This window comes from Brassica napus, chromosome C6, assembly GCF_020379485.1.
Source record: "Brassica napus cultivar Da-Ae chromosome C6, Da-Ae, whole genome shotgun sequence".
Lineage (NCBI taxonomy): Eukaryota > Viridiplantae > Streptophyta > Magnoliopsida > Brassicales > Brassicaceae > Brassica > Brassica napus.
Genome location: NC_063449.1, coordinates 32,467,801 through 32,495,060, shown reverse-complemented (window position 1 = coordinate 32,495,060; position 27,260 = coordinate 32,467,801). Strand labels below are relative to the sequence as shown.

The window sequence follows — 27,260 nt, the reverse complement described above, 5'->3', positions numbered from 1 at the left end:
CGGTATATTCCGAACGTTTTTTTATAAACGGATCGATCGATGGATATATGTCCAAAAACGCATAGATCGATGAACTTCCGAGGAAATATCCCGACGAAGTTCTCCCTCGGTATATTCCGAGGAGATTTCCGACAAACTAGTGATCCTAGGAATTTCCTCGGAAATTTGTTTCCTCGGAATTCCGTCGGAAAATTCCGAGGGATTTCCGAGGAAAGAAGAAATTCCGAGGAATTATTTCCGATGACTTGTTCGTCGGTATGTCGTCGGAATAACGTTATTCCGACAAAATTCCGACGATTTTTTCCCTCAGTATCCTTGCTGTTTTCTTGTAGTGCAATATTTGGCTAAACTAAAGATCTGACTTTGTATGTGGTGTTTTTTACATCAATATCCTTAATTCATAACCAATCACAATTATTTATTAATTGTCTTCGTATACAGAAACCTCAACCATGGTTAAGTTCGGCAAGATATGAAACTTTCAATTTCTAAAAACATTATCATTCTAGCATTTTAGTTGATGCGAATCTTAATGATTTTGTAATTTCTTTCTTTCAAAATGATATTATTCATTAGTTGTACGAGAAAAATTCAGTTCACTAATACAAATGTTAAAAATGCAGGAATTAAAAATGAACTGATTAAAAAATTTAGTGTAAACACATTAAATTATTTTCGGTGAAGTTAAAAAAATTAGTGTGTAAATACATTAATTGTTAAATGATTGTGAGACTGGTACGTCAGTATACTCAAATTGAAATCGATGTGAGTCTACCACGTGTCCAGTGTAGCGTGAAATCATTAAATTCTAATGAAATGCTTCTTTTTAATATACATGAGATTACTTACACTGTGTTATCACTTATCATATGGTTTGTTAGTTGGCAGATATGGAATCTTGTCAACTTGGTATTAAATAATTCACCACACACTGAATTTAATTCACAAAATTTCCCCAGTTATATATCGAATTAACCAACTCTCACAAATGAATTTTGTGTCTAGTCAACGAGAATTACAAATATAAATCAAAGCTTACTCTTTTGGTTTAAAAATCATTTTATCTCTGTTAAAAATGGTTAAAAGATATAAAAAAGCTAATCACACAAGGTAAGCAAGAAAATATCATTTTCCAAAACCAATTTGCAGGTAAATTAAGCATTACTATATTGATATACTCTAATTTGACCTTTGGGCATTAGTCATAGTTAATGACGTACGTAACCATTAAATTAACACGTACATGCACCAACTCTTATGCAAATCTAACGATTTGAGATTTAATATCTTCTTCATTTACTTTTAATATCTCTTGAACGATGTGTTTGTTTTATTTTATGTTCGAACAGTTAACTTTTTCATACGCAAATTCAGCCATGGCGTGACAACTTTTTAATTTCATTGAGTATATGTTAAAGCAATTAAGTATTGCACTATTTGCGTGAGTCTCCTCGACGAAAACATCAATCAACACCCGTCTCATGAGGTGAATATTAAGTTAACCTATTTATCAATATCATCGTATAATAGCTAAACTAAACTTAATTGTTAATTAAACTAAAATTAATGCCTTTAACCCGTATGAAAAGGCCATTGCCATTGGGATCCGCGGTCAACGGAGGTTCCAACCACGAGCACACTGTTTATTTAAAATGTCCTCAAGATGACGCTCTTATAATGTATGATTTTTGTTTTGTTGAGCATAATGCATAAGAAATCAGAAAATAAACGTTTGTATCGCAACATCATCCTGGTAAACAAGTCATTAGATGATGATTGATGTGACCTAAAAAAACATTACAAATGAAAATACAAGAATGATGAGAGGAATTAGGCTTTTCGTTTATTTTATGAGGTCTAATAGAATTAAATTATTGCATTTTCATCCTAATTGATGCATTTATATATGAATTCAAGAAGATTGGTAACTCAATTATTAGTTTTCTCTAATGTATAAGTATCAAAGAGTTTTTTTTTTTTTTGCTAACCGAGTATCCTGGCCCCACCGAAGTGGTCCAGACTAGAGATCGAAGTGAGCATGGACGCTGCTAGAGCGTCACCATATGGCTCACCGAGTAACGGTCTTCGGTCTCGGATACTGCAGCCCACATGTAAATTTCCGCAGTGGCCAAGACTCGAACCCAGGGACGAACACTCCAGCTAGAGCTCCTATACCGCTAGACCAAAGCAACTTGGTTATCAAAGAGTTTTTTTAACAAGATATATATGCCTTGCTCTATATAGTGTCGACTACCACCACTAAAAACACTAACACTTACGTTTAAAAGTAAATATTAATATCGTCTACACACAACCCTACTATATATGTGAATTTCTTAATATTATTATACACAACCCTAACTTCTTTTAAGCAGGTTCTGTTTAACATATTTTTGTTGATACGAAAGTAATGGCAATAGAGCTGTTTAACCAAATCGAAAACTTTAAAAGCCTCAAATATAATATTCTAAGCCCTGAAACAATTCATTATTTGTTAATGCATATGATAATGAAACCAAGTGCTTGATATTAAAAGACTCGTGTAACCATGCCAAATAATGAAGAAGGAAGATGTTGCGTATAGGGTTCTATTTCTATGATAATTATATCTAAGCAAGTATACTCCAAATTTTAGTGTTTAATTTGTAGTGCAAAGAGGTGCAATTAGCATAACTTACAGGTCAAACGAGCAAGATCTTTGTCGTTAAGCTAAACTCAATTCAAACACGCGAAGCTGTCCAGTGTCCACCAAACTTAATTAATTATTATCATGGCCAAAGCCTTAAAGATTATCACAACTGAATATCCAATGATCCCCCTATAAGTATAAGCGGCCAAGACAAAGATGTCTTTATATTACCTTTCCCTTCCTACGTACTTTTTATTGATCTCATATAACTTGTTTGATTAGAACTTATAATATTACATGTACATTTTCAAAAATTTAATTACTTATGTAGCTCATCTTTACATTCAATTCGACAAGTCTTCAAAAAGAAAAAAAATGGTTATTATCTGACCTTGTTTAGCAAAGAATGAGCTTGGACAATTGGCATATCCTAAACAGACAAATAAAATTTCTACAAAAGTGAATAAAATACAAATTTTTTAGTTTCTTTAAGAGACGTATAGAAAATTAACACAAATAGCAAGGGTTCAATGACATAAATAAATATTCAATAGCTCTAACAAATATAGCCCTTGGTCAACACACTAACAAGAGGTCGCTTTGGCCGAGTGGTTAAGGCGTGTGCCTGCTAAGTACATGGGGTTTCCCCGCGAGAGTTCGAATCTCTCAGGCGACGTATTTTCTTTTGTAGTAAATTTTTAATTACTGGCTGAGCGGTGCTTTTCCTGAGATTCATGTTGCTCAGTATCCTCTGGGCATGAGTTAATAGGGGTGGATTCGGTTTATGTTCGATTCGGGTTTGTTTTTGGATCAGTTGAATTAGGTTCTTTTTAGTTTATTTTTTTTAAGAAAATTTCTGTTTTAAAACATAAATTACGTAAACATAAACTATGTGAACTAAATTCAATATAAAATTAAAACAAAAACTTTTTAAAAGTCACAAAAGTATATAAGAATTGAAACAAATGAATGTTAACAAAAAAAAAAAATCAACATCATTAGTAATGTCTCTTATATCATTATTAAAAAGTATGCAATAAATTATGTTTCATGTGACGCTGTGGAGAAGAACTTTTGGTTTTAATAAAATTTGCTTTAGGTTTTAGGTTTAGATTTACATTCACGTTTATATATATAAGAATATAAAAATACATATCTTTCTATTTTTTTAAATCAAATATTTTGATGATTACACATTAGGTTAGAAGAATATGTGTTAATGAATGAAAAATAGAAAATATGTGGTTTGGTATTAGAATTTTAGTATTGGTATTACTAATATTTTTAATTTAAATAATTACAAAACACATCGGTTTCTCGGTTCGGTTCGGTTTAAAACCGAACCATTCGAGTTGGGAAAATCTTCAACCAAATATTTTTGAAATAGACTTTGGTTCGGTTTGAATCGTTGGTTTGGTTTGACTCGGTTCGGTTTAGTTTTTTTGCCCACCCCTACTATTTACAATGTTTGGGTTCCGGCAAAAAAAAACGAAAACACACATAGTTTACACTAAAACTTTAGATAAGAATATATATTTTTTGATATAAAACACATCCTACAAAATTAACGTGTGAATATCTGAACTGAGGATATCTGAATTGAAAATCTTAAACCGGTTAAAACCAATCTAAAATCATCCATGCCCGTAAACCCGATCACCAATCCAGTTATTGTTTTTTCATTGGGCTAATTAATATCCGGCCCGCGAAATCATGTAAAAGCCCAACTAAATATTGTCGGAACATCTGAGATTGAGTTCTGTTCTGTCTGATCGATCGATACTCCTTGCGAAGAAAGGTTGTGAAGAAGATGAAGCTAACGTGGAACAAGAACCCTAAGAAACGATCTCGTGTAGCTCTACCGAACATCCTCGATGTTCCTTCCGAGGAGGAATCTCCAGAGACCAAATCTCAGTGCCTAGGAGATGATTTAGAGGTCGGAGAAAATGATGGGAGAGTCGATCTCGAAGCCAAGAAGCTCGCAGATTCGTTTAGAGCACAAGGAGACAAGCTCGCTGAGGTATGTTTGGATATGTCTTCTTGATTAACATCACTTGTTTTGTTCTCAAGCAAGAACATGCTGATATCGTTATCTCTATTGTGAATTTTTGCTAATGAAGGAAGGAAGATACGAGGAGGCTCTAGGGAAATGGGAAGCTGCTCTTAGTATCGTGCCTGAAAACGCTGTCATTCATGAACAAAAAGCTCAAGTCTTTCTTGAGATTGGTGATCCATGGAAAGCACTCATGGCTGCTACACGTAATGCCTCCTATCCCTTTTATATATAGACCCTTGTAACAGACTTAACAGTTTGCTATGATTTTCATTCTTCACAGGAGCTACTGAGTTAGATCCATCGTGGGTTGAGGTACTTTAAGACTCTCTAGTCTATATCATACATTGTTTCTTTATAAGTAGGAAAACAAACGTAAAAGAAAGCTACTTGTAACTAGTGGGGGATCCGTTCTGCTTGTTCTATTGATTCTGTATAAGATTTGATTATATGGATGTTGGAAGCTTGGTTAAAGAAATCAGATCACTTATTTTTATGGTTAAACTCCTTTTGTTTAGGCGTGGACTACTCTTGGAAGAGCACAGCTCAATTTTGGAGAGCCTGACAGTGCTATCAGGAGTTTTGAAACCGCCTTATCCATCAATGTGAGTTCCATAGAAAAATTGAGATTTAAGTTAAAAAGTGTTTTTCACTTTCTTTACGTCTCACAGATAGATCTTGAGGACGTGTTATTTAACCCATTCAACAGGCGGAATCAAGAGAGGCGAAAGAGGATTTACAAGCTGCAAAACAACTAATAAAGAAGAGAGAACAGCTTCAGACGTCAGGACAGGACACTGACGCTAAACGTTTTGTGGTCGGCGACAAGAAAATAGAGCCAAACTAATGAACCAGAGACTTGTACTTTAGGCATAGAGTAGAACTTGTACAGTGTAATAAGAAACAACAAATGGAAGATTGTTCTTCGTCAAGGCAAAGACTTAAGCCATCTGTCATAGAAGAAACTTCTGAAACTTTCCATTATAAGTACTTTTGAAGTCCTGAAAAAAACGCATTCCTTGGAACCATGTACTTTGGCAACTTCGTCTTGTAAAACTCCCTTATCTATCTTTAAGACACAGCCCCGTCATGATACTTCAAGCTCACAAACGCACACGGGAGTCTTTCCCACATCTTTTCTGCCTTAACCACCACAGTTACTTCTTTAACCACCGGGTTTGTGTACACGTGTTCTCTCCGCTGCATATGATCACGTCATTTGATATGTCCTCGACTTCTAAGCAGAAGAGATTGTAATCAAAGTTTTAAAAATATGAAGCAAAACTAGCTCATTGTACAGTTGAGAAGATTGCAGATTCAGCACATCATAAGACACTTTTGATTAAAGGATTCCATCTGGAAATTACCAAAACGTACACAAATTTTTAGAGACGAGTCAAATACTTAAAAGTCTTAAAAGTTAGGAAGATGGACAAATCTTTTTAGAGACAAGAAGCTGTATATACACTGCCTGGTTGCTTCTATTACCATCCTTCATTTAATGGATTGAAAAGTCTCCCCTTATCCTTTCAAAGTGTCAGCTGCGTTTAGAAGCATGTCCATTCCACTATTGCTTTTAAGATTCCCATTTTGTTTCTGCAAAGTCCCCATCTTCTTCTCATAAGCCTCTCTCACTTTACCGACTTTCTGAATTGCAGCTTTACAAGTTTTGCAAAACCATTCTCCATCTGGAACCGATGCAAGTGGAGGTTTCATGCAATAGATGTGATACGCATCATCACACCCATCACACATTACAATCTTATCATCATCCTTGTCAGTTAGACAGTTTCTACACAAGCACGACGAGCAATACCAACGAGCACCGTGTAGTTTTACTAGCTTCGCAGTCAAACACCTGATGTGGTAATACTTGTGTGGGCAAAAAGGGTGATCGCATGTTATGAACCTGCCATTCTCCAACACTTTTGTTCCACAGGTCCTACAGAGTTCGGCATCTCTCTTCACCTCTACTTTGTGACCTCCATGGTTGATGTTGCAGCTTGAATTCTCTTCGGATTCGTTTGAATCTTCTTTACATTCTGTACTTTTATCAACACGTCTGCTATCTGTCTTCATTCTTTCACACACTACGCAATTCTCGTGAGGTGATCCGATTCCATTAACTGTGCAGTTTATACAGTACCAACTGCACGTAGACATCCCTTTCCCACCTGGATGTGCACATGAGACATGGTACATATCTTCACAGTGATCACAAGCTAAACAGTCTGTCACTGCTGCCTTCTCTCCACATAGCTTGCAAGTGTCATAAACACAGACATTTCTGATGTTCTCTTCATCAGGATTAGGCTTCGATTCCCGAGTGTAGAACTTCTTCAACTTCCAGATTTTGAGGGAAAAAAAAAAGAGATATTAGGAGATTAACTAATAAATTAAAGTTTTATTAAACAAGCACTTTGAAGAAGGTCATTTATGTATGAGCCTAACCTGTTCGGTAGAAAACGTCTTTGAAAGCTCTAAGAGGCTATTACCAAGAACAGCCATATCATTACCAACATCCTGTATTTTTTGCCACACCTGAAATCAGTAGTTAGGTTTGGTTCTATGTCTAGTTTAGATCAACCACATTCCTATAAGTTGAAAGTTTGAGTTCAGAGTTTCTATTATATTACCTCTTGGAGATCCGTTGAAAAGAGCACAGGTGAGACTTCATAAACACCCTCTTGCATCCTGGTGTCTATGAGAGTTCTGCAGGTAAGGTCTTCAATCTTGATTTCGGAAAGCAACTTACTTAGAGATGCAAACTCCTTTGAAGCTAAAACTTGAGACAGAACATTCTGGCATCCGGCCGTCACGGTCTCATACTTGGGGTCAGTTGTTGGTTTATTTGGATTTGGAAGCTCAGGGAGTTCACCAGTAAGATCTGTTCCTGTGCTGAACTTTTGATTATCCAATTCAGAAGCAACAGACTCCTGAGCAAAGAAATTTAATGACAGCACAAAATCAAAAACAAGAAGGCGTTAAAACATGTTTTAGGAGCATGTTTGTGAAAGTAAATCATGGCCGCATGAGCTAATCACACAGATACAATGCCACCAATTCATAATTGAATACACAACGCAGTTAACACTTGTCCGATTCTCTACAAGTGTAGCAGCCAGCACTAACGGGAATCTATCATTTGCCTGAAACTAGCGATCACACGCACAAGACAAGATACCCATTTGGTCTGAGAAACAAGAACAAATATAGTTACATAACCGCAAAATCGTCACTTGAATAGCCACACAAAGATTATAAGAAATGGCCCTTACTTATTCTTTAGCTCCATCATCAACAACATAATGCATAACTGAGGCCAACGTTCAGTACTGAAGAATCTACCAACCATCACTAGAATGTAAGAGAACCTAATATGCATTCCCTACTTCATAAAACAACCAAATGTACGCAACACATAACAATTCATGGAAGTTGCAATAACTATACATACTCCAGCAGTAATAAGATGCATAACTGAGGCCAACGTTCAGTACATAAGCATTTACCAAAAATCACTAGACTAATAGAATTTCATGGAAAAGTACCCGGCTTCCTGAGTGACTAACACCGTCCACGGAAACCCTCTCATCTTGTTTACACTTACTCCCAGTTCCAGAAACCGATCTTCTTCCAAGCTTTCTCCGCTTGTATACTAGTAACTTCTTGTTACCTCTGGAACTTGCATTAGCAGAACTAGCCATAGCACCACCACCACAACTATTCACTGTATCAACTTTCACAAACCCATTTGCCTGATTAGCCTTCTCTGTACCTCCACCATTGCTTGTTAAAACGAAAAGAAGAAACAGAACGTTGTGATCTCCCACACTCTGGATCTAGGGCTTACCACTTAATTACAATCCTCGTCCACAGAATCTCCCAGACTCAGAACCTTCAATAGAGCTTCATCTATACACTACGGGATGGAACTATTCACGAGAAGAAAACCGTACCAGAGTGAAGAAATCTTCTGCATCCTGGAAAACCCTAGAGAGTTTCGACGGAGACGATTTTTCTGTTCCCGAAGACTAGACGATTTTTTTTGTTTGTTTACCAACTTGCTATTTTCTCAAGAGAAATATCTTATTCTATTAAATGTCTACAAAATTATGATTTGGTGTTGCAAATCTATTTTTCCCCAAATAGATAATTTGAAATTCAACTATACAGAAATCATAGGTTTAATCGGTTACTCTCTGACAATTTTACCAATTAAATCAAACAAAAAAAAATTCAAATTTAATCACAGGAGTCAATTTAACAAAATAAATATGCAAATCTTTAAAATAATACATTTTAAAAAGTTTTGTCATAAAAACAGGGGAAAAAATTTAAATAACACTCATTTTATAAGTAAGTATATATATTATACTCTCTCCGTTTCATAATAAATGAAGTTTTGGTTCTTTGCATACATATTAAAAAATTATATTTTCTAAATAAAATTTCATTCAAATATAATTTAAAACTAATTTATTTAATTATAAACAAAAATAATAAAAACACAGTTGGCTACACAGTTTTTGATAAAGTTAAAGTTATCTAGATATTTCAAAACATCATCTATTGTGAAATAAAAACAATCACCTAAAACATCATCTATATTGAAACGGAAGGAGTAAGTCCTAAGCCTCCCAGCCACCACCTCTAAATACTAAAAAAGTAAACATAAACTACAATCAACAAAATTTAGGGATATGTTTAATAAAAATCTTGATTGGTAAATAAAATTATTTTAAAGAAAAAACAAAAATCAGAATCTGAATCATAATGACTAATAATTTTTTTTTTTTTGAAAATCTTAAGCCAACATCTGTTTAAATATATAAACAATCAATACCTAAAAATTAAATCCAGATATTATATATTACAGTCTTTTAAGTTTGAATAAATGATATTTTGATATTTTTTTCTCTTGTGTGCTAATTTTGTATAAGATACTTTACTGTTATTTGAGAATATTTTAAAAAAAAAATTATTGTTGGGTTTCATAAATTTAAAAAATGTGTGTGAACTGCAATCAATACAATTAAATCAGCGGTATTTTTTTGAAGTACCCATGATCTTTCAAAGTATTTACACGACTGCCACTCCTAAATTAATGGTAGACTTATTATTATTTATCACTTAATTAAAATTTGGACAACTAAATTATTTTAGAGATTTTATTCTTAATTATTAGGAAACTAAATTGCTCCACAAATACTTCAGTTATTAAAAAAAAAAGTATATGTTTCTGTTCCAATATATTGCAACACACGATAAAAGGCTCTAGCTAAAAATCAAATGAGTACATTCTTCTCTAATTCGTAGACATATATTTTTTAATGAAAAAGATTCTAGAGAAGTAGTTCAAAAGAATAAGGTGGCCAAGACGATCGCTGAAAGTGTTATATCTGGTTTCCGTGTCCAATCTTACGTCGCTTCTGGAAGTCTTCGTTGGCTCCATCAAATGATTCAAGAAGACGCAAGAAGTGTTTGACCCCTCCTGCTTAAAAGGTTACTGGCTCAGGCCATTCATAACCTAGTTTCTGATCTCTCTGATCCTTTCTTTAAAGTACCTACTGGCACTGTTTAGTTTATGTGCTCTTTTATGCTTCTCTTTTTTTTTTCTATGTCGTTTGTATAACTCAGGGGTTCTCCCTAATTCTCGATCATTTTATGGGTCCTCTTATATTGAAGTATTCAGTGTTAAAAAAAAAGGGTAATTCAAAGAGTCATGGAGATTACCAAAACACAATCTAATTTGTTAACATTTGTATGGTCTTTAACCTAAGTGTTTCAGCTTCTCGATCCCTTCATCTTTTCTCTTACGGTGATGACCTGGCTTTACTCACGAGACCAACTTACAGCATGCCTCAAGGGCTTTTTCACTCAAATTGCACCCCATCAGATTGGACCTCAAAATAACCTATGGCTGGGCCACTACGATCAACTGCTTATCTTTTCACTTCTCATCTTTCTACTAGAGTTTGTTTACGTAATCAAAATGTAACATCTTGCCACATTTAAATTTTAATTCACCAAAGTTAAATAAAAAAAAAACATTTGTATGGTCTTCTTCTTTCTTTTCTTCTTCCATCGTATTTGTAACTTCATGATATCTCATTCATTTATTTGTTTTCTCTAACTTCCCAAATTATTTTTGATAAATCAATCACAACCACCGTAAATCCAATATCACTATACCACAGCAACATATAATATTATTTTGAATTGATAACATGTACGCGAATGATATATCCAATTTTAGGAGTTTTGTAAATGCACCTTCAATTTTATTTTTTAATGAAATTTCGAACTTATTGAACTATCAAAATAATGCTATGTACAATTCAGACCCTTTTAAAAACTGAAAATAACTGTTCTATAAAATGATATCTACTTCTATGTTCTTACTTCAAACCATCTTCTCAGAGCATCTCCAAGAAGGAACCTCATTTTAAGAGTGGAAAATCCTCAAAATGAAGGTTTGAGGATAGAATGCTCTAAAAAGAAACCTCAAATTTATCTTTGAAACTTTATGTAATTTACATCTTAGTCCTAAACTTTAATATACATTATTTATAACCACTAAAGTTTATATAAATAAATAATACATACACATTAAAAATATGAAACACAATATTTATAAATGCAATTTATTATAACACAGAAATACATAAAATAATAATATAAAACTCACATTAATTCATAAAAATAAAAATACAAATTAAACACAATATGTGTGTAATCTCTCTTGTAAAATATTTGTGCTTGCATTTTTAATCTTTAAATTATGGTTTGGCTTGTACTTGAGTGAACAGATCATGTTTGGCATGCACCTTCAATTAGTCTAAACTAAACCGACAATAACAATTTTAAGTTTAAATTAAACCAATAATAATTCACCATAATTATCTCAAATAACTTTTACATTGCGGATTTTGTTTTGAAAAATAATATTTAAATTGATAAAATGTATCAAAATATTTTATCTTCTAAATATAAAATACTCAACTAAACTAATATTTCTGTTATTAGATTTTTTATGGTGGAAAGAGTTATGATTGTGTTTTTACTTTTTTTTTTAATTTTTTGGATTATTACATTAAACATGAAAATCATTTGTGAAATACGAGACATGTTGAACAAATAAATTAGCTAATTACTATTATAAAAATATTAAATAATTTTGCATAATACGAGATGATATAAATATATATATTAACTTAATTCAAACTTTAAACATTAAAATTGTAAAACAAGACTATTTATAGTAAATTTATAATGATTATTTTAAAATATTAAATATTATAGTTCCTCTTTAAATAAAGGGATATGTTTACCATTTTCTTTATACCATTATTCATGTTTACCACCATTAAAGATACATTTTCAAAAATACTATCTCCATTAAGTGGCAAAAGACTCTTATATCTTTGTTCTCTATATATATAATAAATAATTATTTAAATAAATAAAAAGTAAAAAAACATAATTTTTTATGTTTTCGAATTATACTTTTTCATATTTGAATTTTTTTCTCTTTTTTTCTCTTTTTTTATGTTTTGATTTTTTTTCTTTCAAAATTTCTTTTTGAAAATCAACCATTATTTTTGAAACTATTTTTTTAAAAAAATTTATAGTTTTTAAATGTTTATTTATATATTTATTAGAATCTTAAATTTCATATTCCAAAAACTCTACCCCACCCTTTGACTTTAAACCCTAAGTCTAGATTAGTTAACCATATTGTTATAAATGTCTTTTATCTTTCAATAAAAATAAGAATAAAAGTGTTTAGCGTACACATGAAAATGGTACTATAAGTGTGGTATTTTCGATAATTTCTCTTAAATAAATGGGCCATGAGAAAATCTAGATTGAGATCTTTAATACTAAAACTCAAATATTGTTTAACAAAAATTATGGAAACTTAACAAATACATATAGACTTTAAATATATCCCTCCAAATTCTCATTATTTACTAAACATTTTCACTATATAAAATTATATTTCACATAATTATATAAGTATTTGTATATTATCAAGAAATCTAATAAAAAAGCATAGTTATAAACTTCGAAACACTCAAAACATTCTATAATTATAAATCTATCATTAAGAATAAGTTTAAACCAGTTATTTATCAGATACAAGACATACTGTACAAACAGACTTAATCTTCGACAAATCAAGAACCGAAAACCGAGATGAAGCGGAACAAAAGAAAAACGTAACAAAAAATGAAATAAAAAACTGAATCAATATTCACAAATATCTGAAAATTTCATATATATCTGAAGCAGAAAACCCGAAAGCAAATCAGAATCAAATCGAGAACCGAATGGATACTCAAAGATCCAAAATACAACTTATATACCTTAAAATAATAATTATATTTATTTTTAAATTTATCAAAAATTCTAAAAATCCTAATTATAGACCAAATTATCCAAAACAGGATTATCCTATTACTTTTTATTCTGAATATTTATATTTACTATTTTTTAGACAGAACCGAATAATCCGAATATTTTTCATATACTAAAATTTATCTGAGTTATCCGATATTAAAATGTGACTTTTACCCAAATTATCTGAAGTTATCCAAAAAAAAAGGGGAACCAAACCAGAACATAATTGAACTCAAAATTTTACCGGATCTTAACATTGTTACCCGAACCAAACTGGAAGCCATAATAATCAAACCGAAATCAAACTCAATTCATAGCTAACCGAACGGTTTTTATATCTCAAGACCCCAAAAATAAACAGAAAACCACAACATCACCAAACCGAAAACCAAAAAAGAAAATTTGAAACCGAACCTGAAACTGAACCCAAACCTAAACATATTAGTGAACAAATAAACGGGTTATAAATTTATCATCAAAAAAATTATCCCGCGCTTTCAAAGCGCGAGTCAAAATCCTGTCTACTCCTTTTAAAAAAGTGCCAATTTAAAATTAACATTTTAATTCATGTGTATATTATAAAAATTGTCACTGAATTTAAAACAACTCATAGAGTTTTCATTATTGGCATCTCATTTACTAAGTAACCATCAAATTTCTGAAATTAATTTGGTCTATACGTTTTGTTATGAGACAAATAAACCATGAATTAATTGCTTTAGTATCACAATCAGTATATTAACTGGTTTGACATTAGGCCCTATTTGACAAAACCAATGTCAATATAAAAATCACTGATGTATAGCATTTTTATAGGTTCATTTTTATGTTTAACTAGACATGGATCCGCACCTTGTGCGAAATATGTATTCTCAATAATTTTTTTAAATATTGGTTTTGAATTCAAACTAATTTATTTAGTTAGATATACATATTGAATTCATTTTTGTGTGTTTAGTTTGATTTTATTTAATCAAATTCTAATGACTCATTGTGAGCGTAGACTTTTTTTTTACGATTTCTATACAATTTTTGTATTTAAAATTGAATTATTTGCTTGATTGAATCTGACTTTAACGAAATTGCTTTCAATATTGAAGAGATGTGATACTTGTCTAATTTTTCTTTTTCTTTTTCTTTTGGTTCGAGTTTGGTAATTTTAAAGTTCTTTTCTTTATATAGCGTTATGAATAAGAAATATATGCTAGATTCTCGGAAAAAAAAACTCAGGGTTTATAAGTTTAACCCACATTCAATAGCTATAACAAAAATTATCTAATAAACATAACGTACCTCATTCAGTTCACTGATATATTTTATTAGGTTTTTAATGAAAATCTCGTCATATAAATCTAGTTTAAAATGGGTATATTTTGGATCCAAGTATTCTTTAGAAATAACCAAATCACTATTAGGTAATTTGGATTTGAAATCAAACACTTTTTTGTAGTTTTAGATCAAAAAGAATTTCAGTGCCACTGAAAGCATTAGAAATAGTCACAGTTCTTGAAACATCAACAAAATAACAATAAACAATAAACAACATATATTATCAACAATTTAGATCCTAGGAATTATAACAAAAAGAACAATATATTTGTCTTTTCTAACACAAACAAATCGAGCAACACATACAACACATGAGGCCTCATTAGATTTTAAAAAAATCTGATACTTTGCATACCCTACATGTTAAACGCGTATCAATAAACATTAAAATTTCAAATTAGCATCATGTTCATGTCATAAAAATAAAATAATATAAATTAACACTGAATAAAACCTATGTTGTATTATGAATAGTTAATTCTAATTTAGCTGAAGATCTTTTTTTGCCATAAGATCTTCTATAGACCCAAAACATTAGAATGATAAATTGATGAACAATGAGAAGATAAATAAGACACATCAATAAAAACACAATATTAAATAGAAAACTCATAGATTAAGACTTCATTTTCATACTGATGAAACATAATTTTTTAAAACACTAATAATTTAAAAATAATAAACTATACATGCCATCGATGAGCTAATATTGACAAATTCCAAAAAGATAATTTTTATAACAAAAAAAATAATATATATATATATATAAAATCTTTTCATGACATATAGAGAAGAAATTTTCTTTTGTATAAAAATAAATAAGATAATATCAAATATTTGTGTATATATATTACAATTATCATATTTTTCTTGCAACTGTTTATTATCAAATATATAAATATTATAAAAACTTTTTGTTAAAATCATTGACTATTTTTTTTGTATAATAATAAATAAGATAATATCAAATATGTGTAGATAATATGTTGTAATTATCTATTTTTAAAAACTGTTTATTATTAAAATATTTAAGTATTATTAAAATTATTTATGAAAACTATTAAATAAGCCTAAAATTAAAGAGCTCCGGTGGTCCACGGGAGAGTAGTCGCAGCGTCGTTGGCGGAGCTCAACGCCAAATGCGATTTGGACAAAACGCTGCGTTTCCCAAACTAACCATTGATAAGTTTCTTGGGCTTCCAACTTAAAACCAATTTGCGATTAGAGGATTGACCCAAGTCTCTTATATATTACTCAAGTCCCTTTCATATTTCCAATGTGAGATCTTCTCTCCAATACCCTCCCTCGAGATAACGGTGTGTATAACCATTAATCTTGCAGAATCCATCATACCCCCTCCGAAATCATGCTTTATTTTCTAGCGGTCTCGGCGGAACTGAGTCTTCTATGGGCCATCAGCTAATGGGATGATCGGGCCATTGTCCGGGCTGGATTAATGGGTCAGGGTATTGGGCCTGCTCTGATACCATGATAAGTTTCCTGGACTTCCAACTTAAAACCAATTGGCAATTAGTGGATTGGCCCAAGTCCCTTATATATTACTCAAGTCCCTTTCATATTTCCGATGTGGGATCTTCTCTCCAATACCCTCCCTCGAGATAATGGTGCGTATAACCATTAATCTAGCAGAATCCATCATACCCCCTCCGAAATCATGCTCTATTTTCTAGCGATCTCGGCGGAACTGAGCCTTCTATGGGCCATCAGCTAATGGGATGATCGGGCCACTGTCCGGACCGGATTAATGGGTCAGGGTATTGGACCCGCTCTGATACCATGATAAGTTTCCTAAACTTCAAACTTAAAACCAATTAGGGGATTGACCCAAGTCTCTTATATATTACTCAAGTCCCTTTCATATTTCCGATGTGGGATCTTTTCTCCAATAAGTAGTCGCAGCGTCGTTGGCGGAGCTCAACGCCAAATGCGATTTGGACAAAACACTGCGTTTCCCAAACACGGTCGCAGCCTCCAGCGTTTGTGTTTGGCGTTTCACTCAAGCACCTTTTGACCTAATTTTAGAGCACCTATAAATATGTTTTAGGGCCGAAAACCCACCTCATCTTCTACTTAATCTTTTGTCTAATCTCTTATTTTTTGATGCATTATATATATCTTCTTCTTGTGTTTTTATTTCTATGTCTCAGTAGTTTCATAGTTGGGTTTTAGAGTTTAAAGGAGAATCAAGAGAATAAATGTTTGAGACAGTTAAATCTAGGAATCTCATTAGAGTTCTTCATCTATTGTTGTTCTTATTGTTTGAACTTGATTCGCTATTTAATTCATGAGTTTAGGTTTTTTTCACGTCCGAAACGTGTTCGATGAAAATCCTGAAAGAACTTAGAGGAACAAAGTATTCGTAGCCAACAGGAATTGATGTTACAGAGCCTTGTGAACGTATCAGAACTTACTCATTAACGCATGTTTAACCTCCTAAGTTCAACGAGAGTTAGTTCATTAGGTTGTTAGATATAGTAATCAAAGCCATGAGAGTGAAAAGATTATAAAACCGTGTTCCGAGTTCTAGAACGGTGCTTAACTGATTCCTCGATAAATCATTTGCATTCATGATCTGAGTTTCTGCGATTCTCTTGTTGCCTAACGCTTTTATTTATATCCTTACATCGCATTAACATTTTGTCTTGCTTTTTTACAATTGAAAATCACGATAGACTGTTGGGGTCAAAATCGGTCACGACGGAATAAATGTCTGAAAGTCCGTAAAAATCGGCATGAACGTTTTTACGAAAAATAAATCTTCTAAAAAGATATATTTTTACGAAGTATCTTGCGGAGAAAACATATTCACGAAAAATCGGAGAAATACGAGAACAAGGTTGCCGCGTAGCAACCAGCGCAAAAGCTGGTCGCTACGTAGCGACCGATCTCTCACCAAAGCTCGGTCGCTACGTAGCGTGCTCGGTCGCTACGTAGGGTGCTCGGTCGCTACATAGCGTGTTCGGTCGCTACGTAGCGTGCTCGGTCGCTACGTAGCGTGCTCGGTCGCTACGTAGCGTGCTCGGTCGCTACGTAGAGTGCTCGGTCGCTACGTAGCGTGCTCGATCGCTACGTAGCGCGTAGCGACCGAGCGATCGTCCCGCTCGGTCGCTACGTAGCGACCGAGCGCTCGTCCCGCTCGGTCGCTACGTAGCAATCGAGCTCGAGCCAAAGCTCGGTTGCTACGTAGCGACCGAGCGATCGTCCCACTCGATCGCTACGTAGCGACCGAGCGCTCGTCCCGCTCGGTCGCTACGTAGCGACCGAGCTCGAGCCAAAGCTTGGTCGCTACGTAGAGACCGAGCGCTCGTCCCGCTCGGTCGCTACGTAGCGACCGAGCGATCGTCCCGCTCGGTCGCTACGTAGCGACCGAGCTCATGCCAAAGCTCGGTCGCTACGTAGCGACCGAGCGCTCGTCCCGCTCGGTCGCTACGTAGCGGCCGAGCTCGAGCGATTGTCTCGCTCGGTCGCTACGTAGCGACCGAGCGCTCGTCCCGCTCGGTCGCTACGTAGCGAGCGAGCTCGAGCCGAAGCTCAGTCACCACGTAGCGACCGAGCGATCGTCCCGCTCGGTCGCTACGTAGCGACCGAGCTCAAGCCAATGTTCGGTCGCTACGTAGCGACCGAGCGCTCGTCCCGCTCGGTCGCTACGCAGCGATCGGGCTCTTCCGAACATCGATACGACACCAGTCCATGCATTCTCGCCAAACCTTCAAATGCTATCTCCCGAAGACCGTAGCAGGCTCAGTCCATGTTTTCCGCTATTCTAACTCATCGATCAAACTTTACGGATTAGAAACCGCGGAAAATTCGTTCATTGTCAGAAGAAATCGTAGTAAACGTGTCGAGTCGGAAGACGGCCCAAAGGGACCTAAAACACGATTCGAGGCCCATCCTACGATTTCTTAACCAAAAGCCCGTAAACCACAGCACGGTTTACGCTTGGTCCACAAGGAAGGATAAATGTCAAGTTTCCGCGGATAAATATAGAAGTTTTGAAGATAATTGTGAAGATCGGGAAAATGGAATATCTCCATTTTATGCTATGATGGCTTAAGGGCAGAAGAGTAAAAGCATAAACCGACCTTGGAGCTAGTATATAAGAAGTCCTAGGCGAGGAGCATGAGGAGGAACTCTTTTAGACTCAGAACTCTCTGCACTTAGAAACTTAGGCTTATTTCTAGACAAGTTCAGTTTCTATGACTGGCACTCAATCACTAGACGAACTCGCCAAGGCAGTTCGATCTCTTGTCCAGCTCTACCAATTGAACTACGTTCGGCTTGATCCTCGAAAGGGGTACGTAGGCAGCCTTTCATAAGGTTCAGTCCGAAATCAATCAAAGCCTTTTAGATATCTTTTTCGTCTTTTGTTATCGAGTTGCGACTCAACTAGGATTAGGGTTTTATGTTGCTAGAACTAGGTAACTCGCTGACGGCCCCTGCGGCCAAAGCCTTTGTATCCTCTTGTAATGATCGTAACGCTCTTACGCGAATTCGAAATAAGATCTACTTTCTTTGTAAATTCGTTTTATCATGTTTTCTCATATTTTCCGCATTTATTTGGTTACTTGTCGTTGGCTCTCGCAGAGATCCGGGTCCTCTGGAAAATTAGGGTTTTCCTAAGTTTCCTTATTTTCCGGAAATCGAGTGTGAATTTCGGTTCCCACAGTTTGGCGCTAGAAGGAGGGGGGGTCGGATTACTCTTACTCATAGCCGCAAAACGCTTGATCAAAACAATGTTTGGATATATGAAAGACAAAGTCGCAGCTCGCAAAAACGTTGGTAAAACAACTCCAGCAGCGACTACTCCTATAGCCAACGCTCATGCAAACGCTGTAGTACTTAACTAAATCGAAAACCTAACGATACTCTTCACCATGGAAAGAGCATGAAACGAGCTCGCGATTTCTCCGTCTAAACAAAAGGGCAACTATAAAACCTGTCAAACCCCGTAACCAAATCGGAGAAATCTCAACGTGTGAGGGTTTGACCAAAAGATGTTTTCCAAAAAAACTTTTCGGAAAAATAAAACTTGCTCTCCTAGAAACTGCGTAAAAAACCCTAGGTTACACGCAGAAAAACCCTAGGTCGCTCGCAGAAAAAAAAGGAGCGCAGCAAATTAGAAACGCAACGTCCAGCTCGTCCAACGGCGAGTCGGACAAGACTCTCAGGATCCCAAGCCTGATCCTACTCTGAACAACGATCGTATAGCTTTTCGTTTCGTCTCAATTGGACTTTCCGTTGAGATTTTACGACGAAAAGAAGTCAGCTCGACGAATCGAGACTGTCCGCATCAGCTCGCCGTGTGGCGAGCTGAGAGGGCTCATTCAGCTCGCCCTAAGGCGACCTGGATCACCCCTCGAACTTCTCTCTCCAGTCTCGATCGTACAGCTTTTCGTTTCGTCTCAATCAGACTTTCCGTTGAGATTTTACGACGAAAACAAGTCAGCTCGACGAATAGAGACTGTCCGCATCAGCTCGCCGTGTGGCGAGCTGAGAGGGCTCATTCAGCTCGCCCTACGGCGACCTGGATCACCCCTCGAGCTTCTCTCTCCGGTCTCGATCGTACAGCTTTTCGTTTCGTCTCAATCGGACTTTCCGTTGAGATTTTACGACGAAAACAAGTCAGCTCGACGAATCGAGACTGTCCGCATCACCGTGTGGCGAGCTGAGAGGGCTCATTCAGCTCGCCCTACGGCGACCTGGATCACCCCTCGAGCTTCCCTCTTCAGTCTCGATCGTACAGCTTTTCGTTTCGTCTTAATCGGACTTCCCGTTGAGATTTTACGACGAAAACAAGTCAGCTCGACGAATCGAGACTGTCCGCATCAGCTCGCCGTGTGGCGAGCTGAGAGGGCTCATTCAGCTCGCCCTACGGCGAACTGGATCACCCCTCGAGCTTCCTTCTCCAGTCTCGATCGTACAGCTTTTCGTTTCGTCTTAATCGGACTTTCCGTTGAGATTTTACGAGTCAGCTCGATGAATCGAGACTGTCCACATTAGCTCGCCGTGTGGCGAACTGAGAGGGCTCATTCAGCTCGCCCTACGGCGACCTGGATCACCCCTCGAGCTTCTCTCTCCAGTCTCAATCGTACAGCTTTTCGTTTCGTCTCAATCGGACTTTCCGTTGAGATTTTACGACGAAAACAAGTCAGCTCGACGAATCGAGACTGTCCGCATCAGCTCGCCGTGTGGAGAGCTGAGAGGGCTCATTCAGCTCGCCCTCCGGCGACCTGGATCACCCCTCGAGCTTCTTTCTCCAGTCTCGATCGTACAGCTTTTCGTTTCGTCTTAATCGGACTTTCCGTTGAGATTTTGCAAGTCAGCTCGACGAATCGAGACTGTCCGCATTAGCTCGCCGTGTGGCGAACTGAGAGGGCTCATTCAGCTCGCCCTTCGGCGACCTGGATCACCCCTCGAGCTTCCCTCTCCAGTCTCGATAGTACAGCTTTTCGTTTCGTCTTAATAGGACTTTCCGTTGAGATTTTACGACGAAAACAAGTCAGCTCGACGAATCGAGACTGTCCGCATCAGCTCGCCGTGTGGCGAACTGAGAGGGCTCATTCAGCTCGCCCTACGGCGACCTGGATCACCCCTCGAGCTTCCCTCTCCAGTCTCGATAGTACAGCTTTTCGTTTCGTCTTAATAGGACTTTCCGTTGAGATTTTACGACGAAAACAAGTCAGCTCGACGAATCGAGACTGTCCGCATCAGCTCGCCCAATGGCGAGCTGGACTACTCCTCGAGCTTCTCTCTCGAGTCTCCATCGCGCATATTTTTGTTTCGTCTCGATTTTACGATAAAAACCGCAAAGACTTGTTTTCTCGTATAAGATCGAATCGATCGTCTAAAACAGCAACGATCGACTTAAACGCCAAAGTTGCCTAAACTATACGAGAAATTTAAACGCAATCCGGTTTTATAAACTTCGGCCACGTTGAGTCGAAAACATCTAATCATAAACATCAGATGGATTTTTCAACAATATACAAAGCACACCTAGTAAGTTAAGTAAAACCAGCAGTACGAAGAAACGAGAACATAAACTCGGATGTTGAAATCCCTTTTTCACTCCGAAACTCTCGTAGGTATTTCGTCAAATTCAATTCGTACGAGAATAAGTCAGAAGACACGAGAATAACGAAGAAGAGGCAGCCCCAAATTATCGATGAGACTAAGGCATGTCTGATTTGAAAATTTTATTAGACTTCTAATTTCTCATAGGAAAGGAATGAAAACGTCTTGGAAACTGCCGAAAACCCTAGGGAACTTAGAATTTAGGTGGATAGTCTAGCAAGCTAAGCCGTAGGCGATTTTTCTATCTCGATCTATTGTTCTCTAACTGTTCAGGCAAAACTCGCAAACCGATCCAATCTCTCGTACAACCGAGAAACGATCGCCACGCATTCAAGCACACCATCTCACTTCCTAAAGAAAGAAGAAACTAGAGACACGAACGTCGTCTTAAAACCGACTCGCTCCTAGAAATTTTCGTGAAACCAACATATTCCAAGTCATCATCAATTAGTCGCGGTCTTTAATCGACCCGGATTGACGATCATCCCTTCGAAGGGATGAAACCACCCCGCGACTGACTCCGCACGGGCTTTACATCGAGCTTCTTAGGCTTTATCTCCCTCGGATAAAAAAAGAAAAAAACTTCCATACGAACATAGGAAAGATTATACGAAACTTTCATCGTATAAATCAAACCTAAAAACGGAAAAACGTTTCCTACGACCATGGACATACTTGGCATATCAATCTCGACAAACGCTACTTGACCCTTGTCCTATCACGCTTCACTTCGATGACGAGCTAGGTTACGGCATCCCCTTTATGGGCAATCCGAACCAACTCGACCTTATTGATAGCACGAAAGTGTCATGGCATAATTATAAATCAACTACGTCCTTCGATATGCGGCTGAATACAACCTTCACGCCAAGCCAAAACATTCGACGGACAATGTAAACATGTCGAAAATCGACTAAGTTTTACATTCTCACAATTCACTCTTTTTCCGAACTGCTCTAGCATGAATCAAACTACTTGACATCCAAACAAGAACATAAGTTTTGGCTGCGACTGTCCGCAAACAAATCGAAGTGTTCCAGCAAAGCAGGGTTAAGACAAAACCTTTGCAACACCACGCAACATCTTCGAGCCCACAAACAATTATCGTACCACCCAAAAACGGGAATCATACGGTAAATTCGTCATAACGAAACTCAGTCCTAACAACCAAACAGTTAACGGAAATGTTCCACTTTTCAAAAATCGACCAAGGTCCATATACTACGAATCACTTTAAGCCCGATGTGTATTACTCGTAAAATGCGGCATGTAAGGAAAACTCGTAACAGAGCTCCTATAGCTATACGGAACATCCTCAAATAGACACGAAAGAAATCTCGGAAGGCCAACACTTCAGAAAGCACTATGAAGGAAAACGCTTGTTCCCATGAACAAATTTACACGACACCTCAGTCATAATTCCTCGATCGCAAATAAAACTATTAGCATCCAAACATGAACAACAATTTTGGCTGCGAACATTCGTAGTCAAACTAGAATGTTTTTCAAACGCATGGCTAAGACTAAACCCTTGCAACATCGCGAAATATCTTCAAGCCCGCGAACATTTCAAGCACGAAACGTGGCATACGAAAGAATAACAAATCTTCAGCATCGCGAGACGTCGCAGACGCCTGAAGATTAGTTCTTCGACGAAATTTCCTTCCTCGATAAAAACACCTTCATGGAAGACCAAACAGTCATACGCACTAACATCTTCTCAAATATTCTTCGCAAAGACTCGAAACGGTATTTTTTACCATCAAGTTTCTTGCTGATCACAACAAACTCTCAACGTCCTAAACAGACATAGCCATCTCACGAAGATGACTCTCTTACATCCGACACAAGGATAATAGCGCTATAAAAGAATCCGAAATTTTGGTCCAGCACTTCCGGTCTCCGGAGAGATGCTCGATTCGTATCAAACAAGTCGTATAAGCCGAGAACCTATCGCGGACTTTAAATCGATACAAATCAGGAAGAAATCGCAACAGGAAAAACGATAGCCGGCCAGTCACCGCACAATCCTTAAACCGAAAGTAAACCTAGGTCTTGCCCTAAACCCAGCGCACTGGTCTCTAACATCTCTAGGCATAGTATCAAACACCCTGATACGAGATCCCAAAATTTGTCTCTTTGCCAATATTCGAACGTCTTCAGAAAAACCCGCAAGTTTACACACTGCGGAAAACTCTCGAAACAGATTATGGATATGGCAATTCACACAGAGTTAGATTACGAGACGACAACTCGTAGTCTTCCCTCTACACCCATATAAAATGCCATCGGCAGCAACATGCCTGATAACCTCTGCATAAAAACCAGACCGTAAAGGTCTCGCTGGAGAACTAGTCATACAAACCTTAACTCCAAGACGAACTACGAAAGGCTTGATCCCTTCAACAAGGGTACGCAGGCAGCCGTCATAAGGTGCAGCCCCAATCTTATTGCATTCTACTTTTAGAAGAGCGAGAAGACCACTTACCACAGACCTTTTCGACCATTAATTCTGCCTAACTCACCTAACTTGCCAAGCCACTCGCTAAAACCTCACGCTAGAAGCTCATGGTCCTAACGAGCTGGGGGGCTAACTGTTGGGGTCAAAATCGGTCATGACGGAATCAACGTCTGAAAGTCCGTAAAAATCGGCATGAACGTTTTTACGAAAAATAAATCTTCGAAAAAGACATATTTTTACGAAGAATCTTGCGGAGAAAACATATTCACAAAAAATCGGAGAAAGACGAGAACAAGGTTGCCGCGTAGCAACCATCGCAAAAGCTGGTCGCTACGTAGCGACCGATCTCTGACCAAAGCTCGGTCGCTACGTAGCGTGCTCGGTCGCTACGTAGCGTGCTCGGTCGCTACGTAGCGTGCTCGGTCGCTACGTAGCGTGTTCGGTCGCTAAGTAGCGTGCTCGGTCGCTACGTAGCGTGCTCGGTCTCGATCGCTACGTAGGGCGTAGCGACCGAGCGATTGTCCCGCTCGGTCGCTACGTAGCGACCGAGCGCTCGTCTCGCTCGGTCGCTATGTAGCAACCGAGCTCGAGCCGAAGCTCGGTCGCTACGTAGCGACCGAGCGATCATCCCACTCGGACGCTACGTAGCGACCGAGCTCGAGCCGAAGCTCGGTCGCTACGTAGCGACCAAGCGATCGTCCCGCTCGGTTGCTACGTAGCGACCGAGCTCAAGCCGAAGCTTGGTCGTTACATAGCGACCGAGCGCTCGTCCCGCTCGGTCGCTACATAGCGACCGAGCTCGAGCCAATGCTCGGTCGCTACGTAGCGACCGAGCGCTCGTCCCGCTCGGTCACTACGTAGCGACCGATCTCGAGCCAAAGCTCGGTCGCTACGTAGCGACCGAGCCCGAGCCGAAGCTCAGTCACCACGTAGCGACCGAGCGATCGTCCCGCTCGGTCGCTACGTAGCGACCGAGCTCAAGCCAAAGTTCGGTCGCTACGTAGCGACCGAGCGTTCGTCCCCCTCGGTCGCTACGTAGCGCTGGGCTCAAACCAAATTTCGGTCGCTACGCAGCGATTGGGCTCTTCCGAACATCGATACGACACCAGTCCATGCATTCTCGCCAAACCTTCAAATGCTATCTCCCGAAGACCGGAGCAGGCTCAGTCCATGTTTTCCGCTATTCTAACTCATTGATCAAACTTTACGGGTTAGAAACCGCGGAAAATTCATTCATTGTCAGAAGAAATCGTAGTAAACGTGTCGAGTCGGAAGACGGCCCAAAGGGACCTAAAACACGACTCGAGGCCCATCCTACGATTTCTTAACCAAAAGCCCGTAAACCACAGCACGGTTTACGCTTGGTCCACAAGGAAGGATAAATGTCAAGTTTCCCCGGATAAATATGGAAGTTTTGAAGATAATTGTGAAGATCAGGAAAATGGAATATCTCCATTTTATGCTATGACGGCTTAAGGGCAGAAGAGTAAAAGCGTAAACCAACCTTGGAGCTAGTATATAAGAAGTCCTAGGCGAGGAGCATGAGGGGGAACTCTTTTAGACTCAGAACTCTCTGCACTTAGAAACTTAGGCTTATTTTTCGACAAGTTCGGTTTCTATGACTGGCACTCAATCACTAGACGAACTCGTCTAGGCAGTTCGATCTCTTGTCCAGCTCTACCAATTGAACTACGTTCGGCTTGATCCTCGAAAGGGGTACGTAGGCAGCCTTTCATATGGTTCAGTCTGAAATCAATCAAAGCCTTTTAGATATCTTTTTCGTCTTTTGTTATCGAGTTGCGACTCAACTAGGATTAGGGTTTTATGTTGCTAGAACTAGGTAACTCGCTGACGGCCCCTGCGGCCAAAGCCTTTGTATCCTCTTGTAATGATCGCAACGCTCTTACGCGAATTCGAAATAAGATCTACTTTCTTTGTAAATTCGTTTTATCATGTTTTCTCATATTTTCCGCATTTATTTGGTTTCTTGTCGTTGGCTCTCGCAGAGATCCGGGTCCTCTGGAAAATTAGGGTTTTCCTAAGTTTTCTTATTTTAAGGAAATCGACAGTGTGAATTTCGGTTCCCACATAGACCATGGATTTTACCCATTATTAACCATGGTTTATGAGTGTTTTACGATATATTATTACTATATAGAGTCTATTTAGAGTAATTACAGGTTCATGTACTAACTGGAAGAAAATGATCTATTTGGAGCGATTTGGAGACTTTCTAGGCTTTGATGGATGGTCGATTATTTGTCAGAATATCGACCAATAGTTACCAAGGAATATCGATCGATGGTGAACTCTTCATATCAATAGACAACGAAGCCACCCGAGAGTTAATGACAAATTAGAAGAATTAAAGTTTCACAAAAGTTTCAATAATTACATTTTAAGTCTCTGGCCACCTGTTAGGCTATTTATTAGGGTTTTGTATCATTTTTAGAGGCAGACTAGCGTAGAGACCTTTTAGACCTAGTTTAGATGAAGTAAGAAGCCATTGAAAGGGGAGAGCTTAGAATTGGAGAGATAGATCAACACTGCAAAACATAGAAGATCTTGAACTCCCTTGCTTTCATTCATTTTGTTGCTTACTTTATTTACTCATTTTATTTAAGTATTATTCAGACCATCATAACTAAGTGTTCCATTAATATGTCTGAGTAATCCTTATTGTTAGATTTAGGTTTCTCAATAGGTTGATAAATGTATTACTCACAACAACAATTTTTAGGGTGTTTAGAAATATAATACTTTCATCTAGTTATGCTTAAAGCTAAGTTTAAGATTGATCAGCCTTTAAACTTAGATCTTAAGATTAATTGGGATCAAGCCATCGCTTGACTTAATACCTGAAAATAACTAGTATGATCTAACTGACTAGATACAGACGAGAGTTGGTCTAGTGAGTTATAGAATATAAATCAAACATGTCCGTAAAGCTTTCTAGAAGAAGTATCGATCGACGCAGCGATAGCTCTGTCGATCGATATTTTGAAAGGTGTATCGATCGACATTCATAAAAAATTATCGATCGACACTTTCTCGTGATTAACATACGAGAGTTGAAATCCGAGATCCAGATTAGATAATCAGATTGATTATATCTTAAGTTTGAATTCAAGAATGATTAATATCAATAAACCCTAAAACCCAAATTAAGTTTTACTTATCATACCTGAGAATATACATGAATTTAGCTATTTCTCCCAACTGTTAACAACCTCAAAACAAATCAATCGAGCAATATACTTGCTCACCACTCCACTTGCTGCTTTAAA

At 37.4% G+C, this 27,260-nt stretch overlaps 2 protein-coding genes and 1 non-coding gene across 6 annotated transcripts; 2 read left to right on the top strand and 1 right to left on the bottom strand.

The window, feature by feature from the left end:
• The first annotated feature begins 3,223 nt into the window (after nucleotides 1–3,223).
• TRNAS-GCU lies at nucleotides 3,224–3,305 on the top strand. Its single transcript has one exon. It is a non-coding gene; the product is annotated as a tRNA-Ser (tRNA).
• A 1,065-nt stretch (nucleotides 3,306–4,370) lies between these two features.
• LOC111213907 (tetratricopeptide repeat protein 33) lies at nucleotides 4,371–5,710 on the top strand. 2 transcript variants are annotated; one of them, XM_022715746.2, is made up of 5 exons: nucleotides 4,371–4,649; nucleotides 4,750–4,888; nucleotides 4,966–4,997; nucleotides 5,201–5,287; nucleotides 5,354–5,710. In XM_022715746.2, exons 1-5 carry the CDS (start codon nucleotides 4,440–4,442, stop codon nucleotides 5,438–5,440), a joined length of 555 nt encoding a protein of 184 aa, XP_022571467.1. In that variant the 5' UTR covers nucleotides 4,371–4,439; the 3' UTR covers nucleotides 5,441–5,710. The 2 variants fall into 2 exon arrangements, with proteins under 2 accessions (XP_022571467.1, XP_022571466.1); XM_022715745.2 differs by having other exon boundaries at nucleotides 4,373–4,649; nucleotides 5,392–5,710.
• A 221-nt stretch (nucleotides 5,711–5,931) lies between these two features.
• Nucleotides 5,932–8,772, bottom strand: LOC111213906 (PHD finger protein EHD3). 3 transcript variants are annotated; one of them, XM_022715742.2, is made up of 5 exons: nucleotides 8,536–8,771; nucleotides 8,234–8,421; nucleotides 7,319–7,618; nucleotides 7,134–7,223; nucleotides 5,932–7,025 (listed from the first exon to the last, which is right to left on the bottom strand). In XM_022715742.2, exons 2-5 carry the CDS (start codon nucleotides 8,387–8,389, stop codon nucleotides 6,204–6,206), a joined length of 1,368 nt encoding a protein of 455 aa, XP_022571463.1. In that variant the 5' UTR covers nucleotides 8,390–8,421; nucleotides 8,536–8,771; the 3' UTR covers nucleotides 5,932–6,203. The 3 variants fall into 3 exon arrangements, with proteins under 3 accessions (XP_022571463.1, XP_022571464.1, XP_022571465.1); XM_022715743.2 differs by having other exon boundaries at nucleotides 8,234–8,412; XM_022715744.2 differs by having other exon boundaries at nucleotides 7,134–7,205; nucleotides 8,234–8,772.
• Nucleotides 8,773–27,260: the final 18,488 nt, after the last annotated feature.